A 14153-nucleotide genomic window follows, 5' to 3' on the forward strand; every position below is an offset into this window, starting at 1 on the left:
CTACCAGCTGGAGGCATTCATGAAAGTTTTATACTGATGAAACATTATGTACCCATAACACACCTCTCGGGGCAAGAAAGGTGCAGTCATTCATAACCACCTTCTGTACACTTGGTCCGAAAGTATTTCTTATAAGAAGACTAGAAGGTTATAAGTATAACCAATGCCCGGATGTTGGTGACCTGAAAAATCCTAAAAAATTACCATAGAAAATGCCACAAAAACTCGGAAAAATGCCCTAAAAATTAAAAAAGAAGTATATCCATAATACTGACAAAAATTCTATTAAAATAGCAAAACAAATTTCTTTGGAAACTGATTATGTTCAAAAGTTGAAGGAAAAAAAAACACATTTCTCTTCTCAACATCAGATTTCATCAATTGCCAATGGATTTCTTTAATTTTTTTAATTAATTAATTAATTTAATTTTTAATTTTTGAAATCAACAACTTATGGTGGCGCCGCTTTTCCGGAACTAAGAAGTTGTAAAATTTTAGTCGGAAGACAAGGTGTGTTATCTGTAGTGTGTTATCTGGCTATTTTTAGGCCACGTTCCGTCAAGATATCTGCTTGTAAAGTAAATAGCTGTTCTGTGAATAAGTCTGTGACGTCCTGCATTTTGTTTCATCCTCTGCTCATTTCAAGGAAAAAAATTTAAATTTTAACGGGTCCTAAATTTCTCGTTTTAACCGCCTCCAAGCACTAACAAAATAAATAGAAGATCGCAACTGATAGACAAGCCGTGGGCATCACGAAAATTTTCCATCGCTGAGAAGGCTAAAGGAATTTATCTGCTCTTGGTCAAGAAAAGCGCATTCATTCCCTACAAGCTTTTGCAGACGTTCCTGAAAGTCCTTTTGATTAAGACTAGAATATACTGTAATAACTTTTACCACAGAAAAGTAATGGAGATTCGAGATTCGCCACATTTAGATTCTAATTTAAAAAGTGCTAAAAAAAAACAAACTCTGTACCAATTTTGAGGGTGGAAAATGCAATATGTATCGAAAAATAAAAAAAAAAATCTAAATTTTTGTACGGTCCCCCGTCCTCTAACTTCCAATTAAAAAGTTGTTGACTTGTCTCTCTTGAGGTCAAACAATAAAAATCTTATGTTTTTAAATGTACAATATTCGCTGAGATATTTGAATTAAGAAATCTGAGAAAAAAAGGTGGGAAAGAGAAGCATGAGAACTAGCGGATACTTCCATCACCATGTATAGCAGGAGGCCTCCGCGCGAAGCTCGTGACGTCCTTTTCTTTCCTTCGTTCAAACCGACCACAATTCCGGGCTATGGGCAATTTAGTACCGAGTGAGTTACGCCGGAAGTGTGTGTACCTAACAGTTTAAGTGCGTACATAGTGCTGCGTCAGATTTTTCAGTGCTGCCATCTATACCTCAGAAGTGAAGTGAGTGAAGTGTGATGACTGAATATTTGTACCATTGAAGAGGCCTGTTGTGCTCTCTGTGGCGAGACTTGTTAACGGTCTCAGACACGACCACCTAAATTACACAGGCCTCTGCACACGTGATCAAGTGAGCTGTGACGTCAGCAACAGTAGTGCTATCTCTTGCTCTTCCCCTACGTAGCCTAGCACGATTGAACGTGGTTTTTTTTCGTTCGTCTCTCTCTCTCTCGCGCACGTGTTTTTATAATTTCATTTGGATTACCCCGGTTTTTTTACATTCGTTTTTTTCTTTACATTCCCGGTTTTTTTCATAAATATTTTCATATACAAGTATATATATATATTTATTTATTTATTCATTCATTTCTGATGCCATACACGTGTGTCGTTCCGAATTGTCGAGGCAATTACAGAAATGGACCGAAAGTTGCCGTGTTCAGATTCCCCTCATCAGAAGAACAAAAATCCAAATGGATGCACGCCATCAAAAGAAAAGTTTTCAAAATTACCAGCAGTAGTAGGGTAAGAACACTTTTGTATTGTTTATAATATTAATCATCAATTTTATTATGTTGAAAAGCGTTATTATACTATTTTTATGATGTGGAAGGCTGGTCTCAAAATTTAATCATCCAACTCATAAATTTGAATGTGTCTAAAGAATGAAATATATTTTTTTTACTTCAATACAAGAATTTTGTAACAAAATAAAAGTTAGTATTATTATTTTTTTGGTATTGCTGTTTTATGATTAGCTCTATTGATTAAGAACACTGATTTTCCATCAAACATGGTTACCATGAGGTAGCTGTTTTTAGATAGACAAAAAATTAAATAAGCAGAAGTATGCTATTTCAGCAATTTTATCATTGTTTTATCTTTCATAATTGTTGATAATTTACATTGGTTTAACTTCCCACTGATGATTGGCTTGATAAAGATTAGTTATACATAGTGATGTTATATTCTCGAGAATAATCTTTAGGAGAATATTCTCATTGAAGAGAATATTCGAGAAGATTCTTAAGAGTACAGTTATAATATATATATTATAATGAATGATCTCTATAAATAACTTGAGAATGATTCTTATTTTTGATAAGAATATTCTCTTATCGAAGAGAATATGCTGTGCATAAGCTGCCATGTCAGATATAATCAAAGCATTTAAACCCTTGTAATTGTCTCCAGATGATATTAAATATGTGGACATTTATTGATATTGTCAAAACCAAAGCAAAATCCCTCTGTGTCCCAAGACGAGATTTTCTTATATGTATGAATTTGGCCAATGTTACGAAATATTATAAGGGTTTTTTTTTTTCTCTTGTCTTGTAGGTATGTGAACAACATTTCAAGCCAAATGAAATAATCAGGGAAGCAAGATATTTTGATGAAAAATTGGGGAAAATAATTACTGCGTCTTTGAAGCACCCTAAACTGCAAAATGGTGCAATTCCATCATTGTATCCAAATTGTCCTGCATATATGTCTGCTTCTACATCCTCATCCTGCAGAGAAAGTCCAGAGATGAAGAGAAAGAAAAGAGAGTTTTCCAATGTAAAAAAAGCATTGGAGAACAGCCTGAAAGAAAACGAAGATTATGAAACCAGCAGAAAAGTTCAAAATATTGCTGATATATTTGCTAAAATTGACCTTGTCGATATCGGAGAATATTGGACACCAATAAAAAACAAAGACAACATCATGTTTCTCCATATAGTGGATGTTTCCAAACCAAGGATACAATCATCTGTTGTCATTGACAACAACCTGATTGTTTCCGCTGCTGTTGAAAACTCCCCAATTGAGGAGGTATGTAATGCATGTGTAATCACTAACATCACTGAACTTAACTCTTTGTTGAATATTGTAAAGACTTGTGATGTAGGGGATGTATCTAAATTTGATTCAAACTTGAAATTGGCGGAACTATTGTTAAAAAGAACTTTAGGGGAAAGTACAGACATGTTTCATTTTATTTTAGAACAATTGAAACTGTTTGCATTGAAAGATAATCGAAAACAGATTAGATATTCCACTGATTTGTTAGTTTTTTCCTCCCTTTTTCTATACATGGCACCTCATGCCTATAAGTTTGTTAGAGACAGTGGATTTCTTATATTACCTCACCCCAGCACGTTGCAACGCATATGTTTCTCGGACGCAGACCCACAGTTTGAACAGAAAAACCATTTTCTTGGGTATGCTAAACTTAAGTCAAAATCATTAACAAACAGCGATAGATATGTTGTGTTAATGGTAGATGAAATACACATAAAGCAATGTTTTGATTTCAAGGGAGGAAATATTGTTGGGTCTACTACTGATGGTACTTCTGCTGCAACCAGCGCCCATGTATTTATGGTTAACAGCATTTTATCTCCATTCAAAGATGTTGTACATATATTGCCAGTCAAATCATTTAATGCTGAATTTTTACATTTTTATATCAAAAAAATAATCCTAGGTTTAGAAGGTGTTGGTTTTTTTGTCATTGCAGTTATCACTGATAACAATAGCATTAATAGGAGTGCAATGGCCATGTTTACTAGTCCACCTAAACAGCAGATAGTACATTGTCACCCTGTTGATAAGAATAGGCCATTATTTTATGTTGTCGATGCTGTGCATTTGCTGAAGTGCATCAGAAATAATTGGGTTAATCAAAAATACCCTGAAAGAGCTCTGTATTATCCTCCATTTGAAGGTTTCACAGAGACAGGTGCACAGCAGTTTTGCACAGCATCATTATTTGTTTTAGAAAAAGTGCACACATCAGAAGCTGAAAGCTTATTAAAATTTGGTTACAACCTATCTTACAGAGCATTGCACCCAACCAATATAGAGAAACAAAACGTGAAACTTGCTTTACAGATTTTCAATGATCTATTGGCGGAGGGGTTGCTAGAACTTAATAAAAAAACAAACATTCTTGACTGTGAGAGCACTTCTCATTTCTTAAAGATTATTTTAAGGTGGTGGAATGTAATGAACGTGAAAACACCACTCAAAGGTATTGTAAAAAAATGACATTTATCAGGCACCTATCACACCATCTGAGAATGACGAAAGAATAATATTTCTTCATATGTTTATAGATTGGTTAGATGCTTGGGAAGCAATGGGTTGTGAAAAGGGAAAATTGACAAAAGAGACTCATTCTGCTCTAAGGTTAACTACGTATTCGCTGATTGAAATTTGTAAATATTGTTTCGATGAGTTGAAAATGTCGTATGTACTTTTAGGGAAATTCCAAACAGACTGCTTAGAGTCTCGCTTTAGCAAGTATAGACAATTCAGTGGAGCTCAGTACAATGTCTCTTTAAGGCAAGTATTTGAGGTAGAAAAAAAATTACGTAATAAAACGTTGTTGAAAGCTGGATTTCTAGACAATGAAGTAGTTGACGAAAATTGTTCTCATTCCAGTCCCATTGATGTTGATTGTTTTAATGTTTCTGTATCAGATGAAGATTTAGAAAACTCAGTTGAAAAGCTTCCTGTGATTGCTTACATAGGTGGATGTTGTGTGAGAAATGTGTTAAAGAAAGTTAAATGTGAGAACTGTATAGAAGCATTAATTGTGAATGACTTGTCTAATCACCACTCTTTGATAAATGCAATTAGTCGCGGGAAACTTGTGTATCCAGAAAAAATTGTTGTGGATGCCCTACTCTTTAATTATATTGTTGTTGATAAGCTCTGCACTGTTTTCGAGGGAGAGTTTTTAAAGAGAGATGATCATAGGAGAATAGCACATGAAATAACGTATAATTTGTTGATTGAAAGAGAAATTTTTCCACCTGATAGATGCGAAAAACATTCTATGGATAATAATATAAAGTCAATTCTATGGGCATCTACTAATGCATACTTGAACAATTTCTGTAAAAAAAAGAATGACTTACTTGTAATGAATTCAAAACAAAAAAGTAGAAAACAATCCAAAGCAAAAGATATTAGAAAAATGCAAACACTTTCCAAGTAGTTTAAGAAGTAACCAACGATGAAGACAACAAGGAGAAAGCTGTGAATTCCTAAATGTTTAGACACATGCTATTGGTGTCGTTTTCAGAGGTAGGAAATCATGGCTTTTGCTTTGCTGTTTGCCTTTATCATTAATTCCTTCTTCAATTATGCTTATCAAGCAAAGAATCATTATTTGTTCATACTATCAAAATAGGTTTTATTTTTTCAAATATGTTGCCGAGATGCTGTGTAGACAATGCGAAACAACCTGTGCACGTTCGAAACAATGTAATATACTGTGATTTGGGAGACACCAAGTTTCAATTTAATTTATTTATATATTGTCTCCCTTATGCCAGAAATATGAATGTGTAAACTTTGGGTTTATCAGCTGGTTAGATCATTTATTGCAAAGTTTTGCCAGAAATATTAGAATGTGTATAATTTTTTTGGCCAAAAAAGGTGTGCATTTCACATTTTTGAGATGAAAAATTCAAAGTTGAATTTTCGAAACAAAATTGATCTCACGTTATAGCCAATCACTTGAAGTTTAATATTTTTGTGTTTTTGGAAAACGTAACAGAGTGGACAAATTTGTCTAAATTATTTTTTTCATTATAAATTTAAATGATCTGTGAAAATTTTTATTATATTTTGAAGTATATTTCCGTGTGCTATCACTAGATGCTGATATAGATGAAAAAAAATCTTAATTATTCATGATAATGACGTAACAGAGTGGACATCTGACGGAGAAAAATCTGGTACTAATGACATAAAATGAATATTGAGTCATTTTGCAAAAGTCAAATCCGAAATTGTTGATCAAGCATTAAAAGTAAACATTTCAATGAGCTCAAAAGTGTTATCAGATTTAATCTGGTATAAAAATATATTTCCCAAATGACTGTAACAGAGTGGACATTTCAAAATGGGGAAATTTTCGGGACGCAAACAAAAAAATATTTTACTGTCAGTTTTATTTATCTGTCTCACATATATAAAACGTGATTCCAAGTTTTCTGAAAAAAAATTCCAGGTTTGCACCAAGTCTCTTTGTTTAACACTTTCTTGAAGCTAAGACAGCCAGATTTTGGCGTTTTGCTACAAACAATGATTTTTAAAAAGAATTAGATACCATTTGAAACAAATTAAGAAACACTGCATGACAGAATTAAATGAACTAGAAAAAAAATTAAAATTACCACCAGAGTGCTCTGAAATTTCGTAAAAAAAAAAATTAGTCTCTGAAACAGCTTGTACACTTTTTTTGGGAATGACCCGTATCTTATATTGAAGCACATATTTTACAAAACATTGGAGGGGAATAAAACATGAATTATTTGGGTAGAGTTTAATAATCAAACGTTATTTCCCAAACTTTTGAAATTTACACATTCATGTTTCTGGCGTAAGGAGGACGATAATATATATATATTTGTATAGCAACATGAGTATTTTCGTGTTAAATTCTGATATCTTTCATGATATGTACCACAAATGATCAAGATGAATTGTTTTATTTTATTCATAATCACTGCCTTTCGTGAAAAATAAATTGAATTTTTTAAATGTTACTTTGAATGTTTTTCATTTATGAATTTATTTCATGTATACAGATCGGATTTTTTTATGTCAATGGAATGATTTGTATTCATGTAAATGTAAAATAAAGCTGTTTCAAGCATGTAAATAAACGTTTTCCTAATTGCACATCATGGTATATTTTATTGGTTTCTGTCAAATATTATTAAGGAACAAAGAAATTTCCTTTTTTTTTTCAGCTTTCAAGGTCTTTAGTTTTGGAGTTTTGAGACCTTGCTTTTCTTAACTTGTTTCATAGAAAGTTAATAGATGTGTGATCAACTTGGATTCTTTTTTTTATATTCTGGCCAGTTCTCAAATGAACGGTCAAGTAAAAAATTGGGGTGACTAAAATATAGATCTATGAAATTATCTTCTCAGTAAAAAGAAAATTGAATGGTACATTTTTTTTTTAAATTATAATCTCATCACTGACAGAAAAAATTAATTAAGAGAAAAAAGAAAATGGAGCTATTTTTTAATAAATCATTAGCGTATAATATAGTTGAAAAAAAATTTCAACGTTTTCACAAAATATCCCGACTGGTTTTGTAATTCTACAGGAAGGGGAAAAAAAATGTATCCTCCCAGTGTCCGATGGGATCGTTAGGCGAGGTCGTTTAGCACTACTTCTTGTGACGTCACAACCCTACGCAAAGGCCGGTTATCTAGGTGGTCGTGTCTCAGATCGCCTCTTGCATTCGCGCTTCGAAGTTGGGAATCACAGGAAACATACTTCAGCCGACGGCCGCTGCGGTGACAGTGTGTGTGTGTGTGGGGGGGGGGGGGATGGTGGTTCAAACCCGGATCCTCACGCAGCGAATCCTTCACCATGACCACTCGACCACCACAACGGCTTCTTGACGTCAATGAAGAAGGTTGTGTCACCTATAGCCATTGGATATACTACAAAAAAAGGGGGGTAAAGATAGCGCATATGCCAACCTGCTGTATCCAATGGCTATAGGTGAGATGATCTTCTTCAGTGACGTCACAAGCTCCGCTCGGAGGCCTTCTGCTATAGATAGTTTTGACACTGCTTATTATGATGTCCCCCACATGGTCTCTGATTTCTGAATTCAAATAATATCTCAGCGAATATTTCACTTAGAAACGTTGAATTTTTTTTTAATGGCTCGAAAAGGACAACAAATTTTCAATTTTAAGACAAGGAGGCCGTGTGAAAATTTGATTTTTTTATTTTGTGAGACACACTGTATTTTCACTCTCAACTGGCACAGAGGTTATTTTTGAGTATTTTTCTTTTTAAATGGGAACTATACCTCTACGAAGAACGGTTGATGAGATAAAGATCGAATTAGTACTTACAGGACACTCTGTATGTATGGAAAATCGGAAGGTAACTTCACACAATATATCCATTTCGAAAACTAATTTTTTTCCCTCTACTTATTACTTTCGATCTTATCAGAATTATTTATGATGCAATCTAACGATTCGGATGCTATTTTAAGCACGTTCATGGCATCTTTCTATAGAGGACATGTAAGAAGACGTATGACATGTAAATTCCTTACATGGAATATTAAAAGGGCCTTATCCAATTATCTCTACACTTATTATCACAACCACTTCAACCTTCATCATTAATTCAGTTTAATGGATTTGAACTACGACAAAAAAAAAAACCATAATTTCGAATCAAATATTCATTCGACATTATGTAAATGAGAGGAGAGCGATGCATGAAATTTACATGATGGATGAGGAGTTTTGAATCGGGGAATTGAATTTTTCTCTAACAATTGGAAATAATCATGTTCTTACGTGTTTGTCTGGATTACATTCGGTATAAATAGAATTATTTACTCGCTAAAGGTTGAAAGCTACCATCCATGTGCAAAAGGATGATAATCACCGTGATCATTATAGTCCGTCTCGGAAGTTTAAGAAGACGATGGAAACGCCGATGAAATACAGAAAACGACAATCATTGAGATTCGACTTCTTATACAGGGTGTCCACTCCTTATCGTTGTCCAATGGCTATTTGATGAACCGTTGGAGAAAACAATTTTTTTAAACGAAAAAAAAAAAAAATGTTTTAAAAAACATTAAAAAAACTGTGCGTGAATGAAAAAAAACAATTTTTTTTTTCATTTCATTTTTTCGAAAAATATATTTTTCAAAATTCTAATACTAATATTAGAATTGAAATTACAGAGAAAATTAACTTTAAATTTAAATTCTTTTCTTTTATCGAAAATTCCAACAAAACCTATGTTATTAGAAATAATACAAGAGATACGGAAGACTGGATGTTGTGAAGATATTTATTATTTGAGATGTTAATTTTCTAAGGAAGGAAAAAACTCATCTCCGCCTCTACCGGGAGTCGAACCCGGATCCCTCGATTGCCGGACGCGTGCTCTGACCGCTAAGCTACAGAGGAGATAGAGATTTTCCTTCGCTAGAGCGTATAATATTAGAATAATATTGTATAGCCATCTCGTGGCTTGTCCATGAGCTATTAGCTGATCGGTTCACCGTCCATTGCACGGTTCCATTCGGCATATATACGCTCTAGCAAAGGAAAATCTCTATCTCCTCTGTAGCTTAGTGGTCAGAGCACGCGTCCGGCAATCGAGGGACCCGGGTTCGACTCCCGGTAGAGGCAGAGATGAGTTTTTTCCTTCCTTAAAAAATTAACATCTCAAATAATAAATATCTTCACAACATCTAATCTTCCGTATACCTTGTATTAACAAGTGGAGAGCGACATTCAGATCAGAAATAAGAAAAAAATGTCTCAAATGATGTCGCCCATCACCTTAAATGCCGTTTAAATGAAAAACAAAATATTAATAAAAAAGTTAAATTTTAATTCGGTCCCCCCTGTCCTCTAACTTTTAATTAAAAAATTGTTGCCCTGTATCTACTGTGAGGCGAACAATAAATTTTCCATGTTTCGAAATGCAATATTTCCTGAGATATTCCAATTTGAAAAGCAGAGGAAAAAAAGGGGGGAGGGAAAGAACAGCAAAAACTAACGGACAACGCTACTTTCAGTGATTTATGCTGTTCTTTCCCCGTTTTCCTCTAGTTTTAGAATTCGAATATCTCAGCGAATATTGCAATTAGATGGCTTTTTTTGTTGGCCTCAGGAGAGACAGGGCAACAACTACCTAATTGGAAGTTAGAGAATAGGAAGACCATATAAGAATTTAAAATTTTGTAACTTTTTTTATTAATAATTGTTTTTTTTTCATTTGAACTGCATTTAAGATGATGGGCGACATAATTTGAAACATTTTTTTTTCTAATTGAAATTTGTCTCCAAAACAAACGGTTCATCAAATAGCCATTGGACAACGATAAGAGTGGACACCCGGTGTAATTGAAGGTATAATGAATCCAAATCGAATAAATTATATACAATCGAATCCAACATTTTGGTGATATTTTCTAAATCTCTATACGAGAAATCAATGTCTCTCAAATGTTTAAGCACTTTATGTAAATTCTAAAGAAGACGCACTTTATGTAAAAGACGCACTTCATGTAAATTCTGAAAAAGACACACTTTATGTAAATTCTGAAGAAGACGCATTTTTTGTAAAAAGACGCATTTCATGTAAATTCTAAAGAAGACGCACTTTATGTAAATTTTAAAGAAGACGCACTTTATGTAAATTCTAAAGAAGACGCACTTTATGTAAATTTTAAAGAAGACGCACTTTATGTAAATTCTAAAGAAGACGCACTTTATGTAAATTTTAAAGAAGACGCACTTTATGTAAATTCTAAAGAAGACGCACTTCATGTAAATTCTAATTCTAATTCTAGTTATGTAAATTCTAAAGAAGACGCACTTTATGTAAAAAGACGAACTTTATGTAAAAAGACGAACTTTATGTAAAAAGACGAACTTTATGTACAAAGACGAATTTTATGTAAAAAGACGAATTTTATGTAAAAAGACGAACTTTATGTAAAAAGACGCATTTCATGTAAATTCTAAAAAAGACACACTTTATGTAAATTCTAAAAAAGACACACTTTATGTAAATTCTAAAAAAGACACACTTTATGTAAATTCTAAAGAAGACGCATTTTTTGTAAAAAGACGCACTTCATGTAAATTCTAAAGAAGACGCACTTCATGTAAATTCTAAAGAAGACGCACTTTATGTATTGGCTGAAAAGACATTTTTCCATAGGGACCATTCACGTATTACGTGAGCATCGATGGGAAGGGGGGTTTGGATTTGCTGATTGTGATGACCGGGGCGGGGGGGGGGCTTAACCATTTAACCATTCTTTACGAAAAATATGAAATATTCTTAATGACATCTTTACTAGGAATTCGAAAAACAGGAAAAGCGTTTCCCAAGTTTGTGGGCGCCCGAACTAACATCTCTCCCCACCCCATATTAATAAGCCCTCAAAAGACCTTCTCTAGTAGATCTCTCATGCCACAAGAGAAGCCCTTCCCCATATTCTGTCTCACTTATTGGGGGGGGGGGGGAACTAATCGATATATTATGTCCACTCAGTGCGTCACATGCGTTGTTCTTGAATGATTTGCTAGATTCCCATACATCCGCTTGAAGCGGAGGGGGGGGGGGTTCAAACCGAGGGTGTGCATGGTGATTAGTAGTGGGAGGTATTGTGCCCTTTTATCTATACCCTGCCACCCCATGTATATTCTCGAAGGGCAATCACAATCAGTGGCTAACGCAGCATCGAGGGGGCACAAAAAGGATTAGGGGTGGGTCGCAATTTGGCAATTAATTTCTTGAAGAGAAATTTTGATATCTGGCCTTCATACAGCCTTGAAATTAACAGAAATTGATTATAATAACATATAAAGGTATTTTCTATCGAAAGTTTTACTTTTTTCGAATATTTTTTGCATCATAAAATAAATTTTTCATCGTCTGAGGGGGGGGGAGGGGGCATAAAGGGATCATGCTCCCTCAGCGTACGTCTCTGTTACCAATAATGCGTTAGGAGATGGGGGGGGGCAGAGATGACGAAATTTTGCTGATAAGGGGGTAGGGGCGGTCAGAAAATGTTAAAAATGTGCTTGAGCGTGAAAAATACTCGGTGGCTAAATATGCCAAAAGATACAGTACATAGGGGGACTGCATCTACATTAACTCCTTAATGATCAAGGACATATCTCGTCCAAACGCAAATGGAAGAAATTCATTCTTCCTCTCCCTGTTGCTTTTTACCCCTTTTCTCATCATCACGAAGGTTTGTTGAAACCCCATGCACAGAAGCCGTTTTTCTTCTCCTCCATCTTTTTCTATAATCCTATTTAGTGCTTTTTTTCCCGTATTATAATGTATCTTTCTACTGTATATGTATATTCATAATAGGCGGGAGAGAGAGAGAGAGAGAGATAGAGAGAGAGAGAGAGAGAGAGAGAGAGAGAGAGAGAGAGAGAGAGAGAGAGAGATAGAGAGATAGATAGATAGAGAGAGAGAGAGAATATATATGATGGTAGACAGAGAATTTCTGCCACCTCGTTGGGTATTTTGCTTGTTGTGGTTGTGGCCTTGCATTTGTATTTGAAAGAGAGACGGTGTGGGCGAAATGAAACCTCTGCACATTAATCGTCCTAGCCCCCCCCTCTATTTCTAACATGAGAACCAGAAAAACCATTGTATCGCCGAATTGTCAAATACAGGTCATCCAAATTTATTGCCAAAAAACTGTGCGTGAAATGGTTAAACTGGAAAGAAAATGCTGTGCATCCCATGTCGAAAACAACGTTTCAAGAAAGGAGATTTAAATGGTGCCGGAAGGTGCATGTCTTATGGGAACGAATGATATTCAGCGAGGAGAAAAAGTGGAATTTGGATGGTCCTGATGACTGGAACACTTACTGGCATTCCTTTGAAGGAAGAGTCAAGGCCTGGCTTCGACCTATGAGAGGGTGGCAAATCACTGATGATTTGAAAAGGATTTGGTTTGAAATGGTCGGACAATTCTGTCAGTTATTGAGAGAAGACAGACAGGCAATCAGGAAACACTCGAACAACATTTGGCACCATTTCGAGAGCGTTGGAAATAACTTTAAAGGGCTGGCGTCCGCGCCTTTTATGCACTATGACGCAGATTTTCATACGGTTTCTTCTTCTTCCCCAGGTTACATTTGCATGCATGGTGTCCTTTTTCTCCCGATAAATTTCAACAGAAATGCTGTTTTAACGTTTGCGTTTCATGTTAGACCACGCATTCTTTGATGAGAATTGGTTGTATTGGCGTGTACTATCACCTCTTAAAGTTTTTCCATCTTTTCTGAATCACTTTGTAGACATGATATTGAGGCACCAAATTAGCAAAAATATCAAAAGTTTATTTGCTATTAATTTCTCTTCATATTTGTCATATTTCTTTGACACGGGCTATAACAGCCGATATGAGTAATAGAGATACGGCAATACTCATCCCCGCCGAAACAGGATTTAAATCTGTGTGAATGTGTGTTCGAACGGCTAATGCTCGGTATAATCGGGGTAATTCCATCCATAAATTTCGAAATCGGACCATCAAACGGTCTGTTCGATGGGCATTAAAGCGAAAATCTTTGGTGCAATGCATAGTTGTCGCAGGAAAATCGCTTCCGAAATACCGTCAGATGTGCCGGACGGCGATCGTTAATTCAGGCCACCGCAACGGACGTTAATTAATGCAACAAGGCATGCCAAATTGATACGTCATTTGGTGGTGGAATAGCGTGTACGTGCATTTCTATAACACCCGCTTGTACAAATTTGCGTTGCTCATTAGTGGGTATGCGCGGCTTCGTATAAGTTCGAATTGAACGGTTTTTAGTTAGTATTTTGTGATGATGTCTTGCAAGTTCTACGACGGGGGTTACGGTCAGCACAAGAGAATTACGAAAATAACAAATTTCTTAGGAAATTATCGATGATGAATATACCATGGATAGCTCTCATATGCGATGGTTACGGATATTGAAATATTAGAAATATATGAGTGAGGTACTCAAAAAACGTATAGCCAAATGTGTAAGGAATTAGTGTGTTATTATTGGTTATTGAAAAAGGAACGAAATCATTCCCTGGATGGATCATGTTGATCCCTTGGGAATACGGGAAGATCATGTTATTAAAAAAAAAGCTGAGTGATCCCTGTTACAAATAAGCCAAGCACTGAAAGATATCCCTAACTCTGCAGTTTGGGGAGCTCTT

At 35.1% G+C, this 14153-nt stretch overlaps 1 protein-coding gene across 1 annotated transcript; it reads left to right on the forward strand.

Moving 5' to 3' along the window:
* Window positions 1–1780: 1780 nt before the first annotated feature.
* Window positions 1781–5643, forward strand: LOC149088823 (uncharacterized). Its single transcript, XM_089252389.1, is given in 3 exon segments — window positions 1781–1933; window positions 2750–4429; window positions 4431–5643. Coding segments are annotated over 3 exon segments (2802 nt in total). The 3' UTR covers window positions 5400–5643.
* Window positions 5644–14153: the final 8510 nt, after the last annotated feature.

The sequence above is a fragment of the Pholcus phalangioides genome, unplaced genomic scaffold, assembly GCF_987345545.1.
Source record: "Pholcus phalangioides strain wild (caught in Gottingen) unplaced genomic scaffold, Ppha-v1.0 ptg000003l_1, whole genome shotgun sequence".
Classification (NCBI taxonomy): domain Eukaryota; kingdom Metazoa; phylum Arthropoda; class Arachnida; order Araneae; family Pholcidae; genus Pholcus; species Pholcus phalangioides.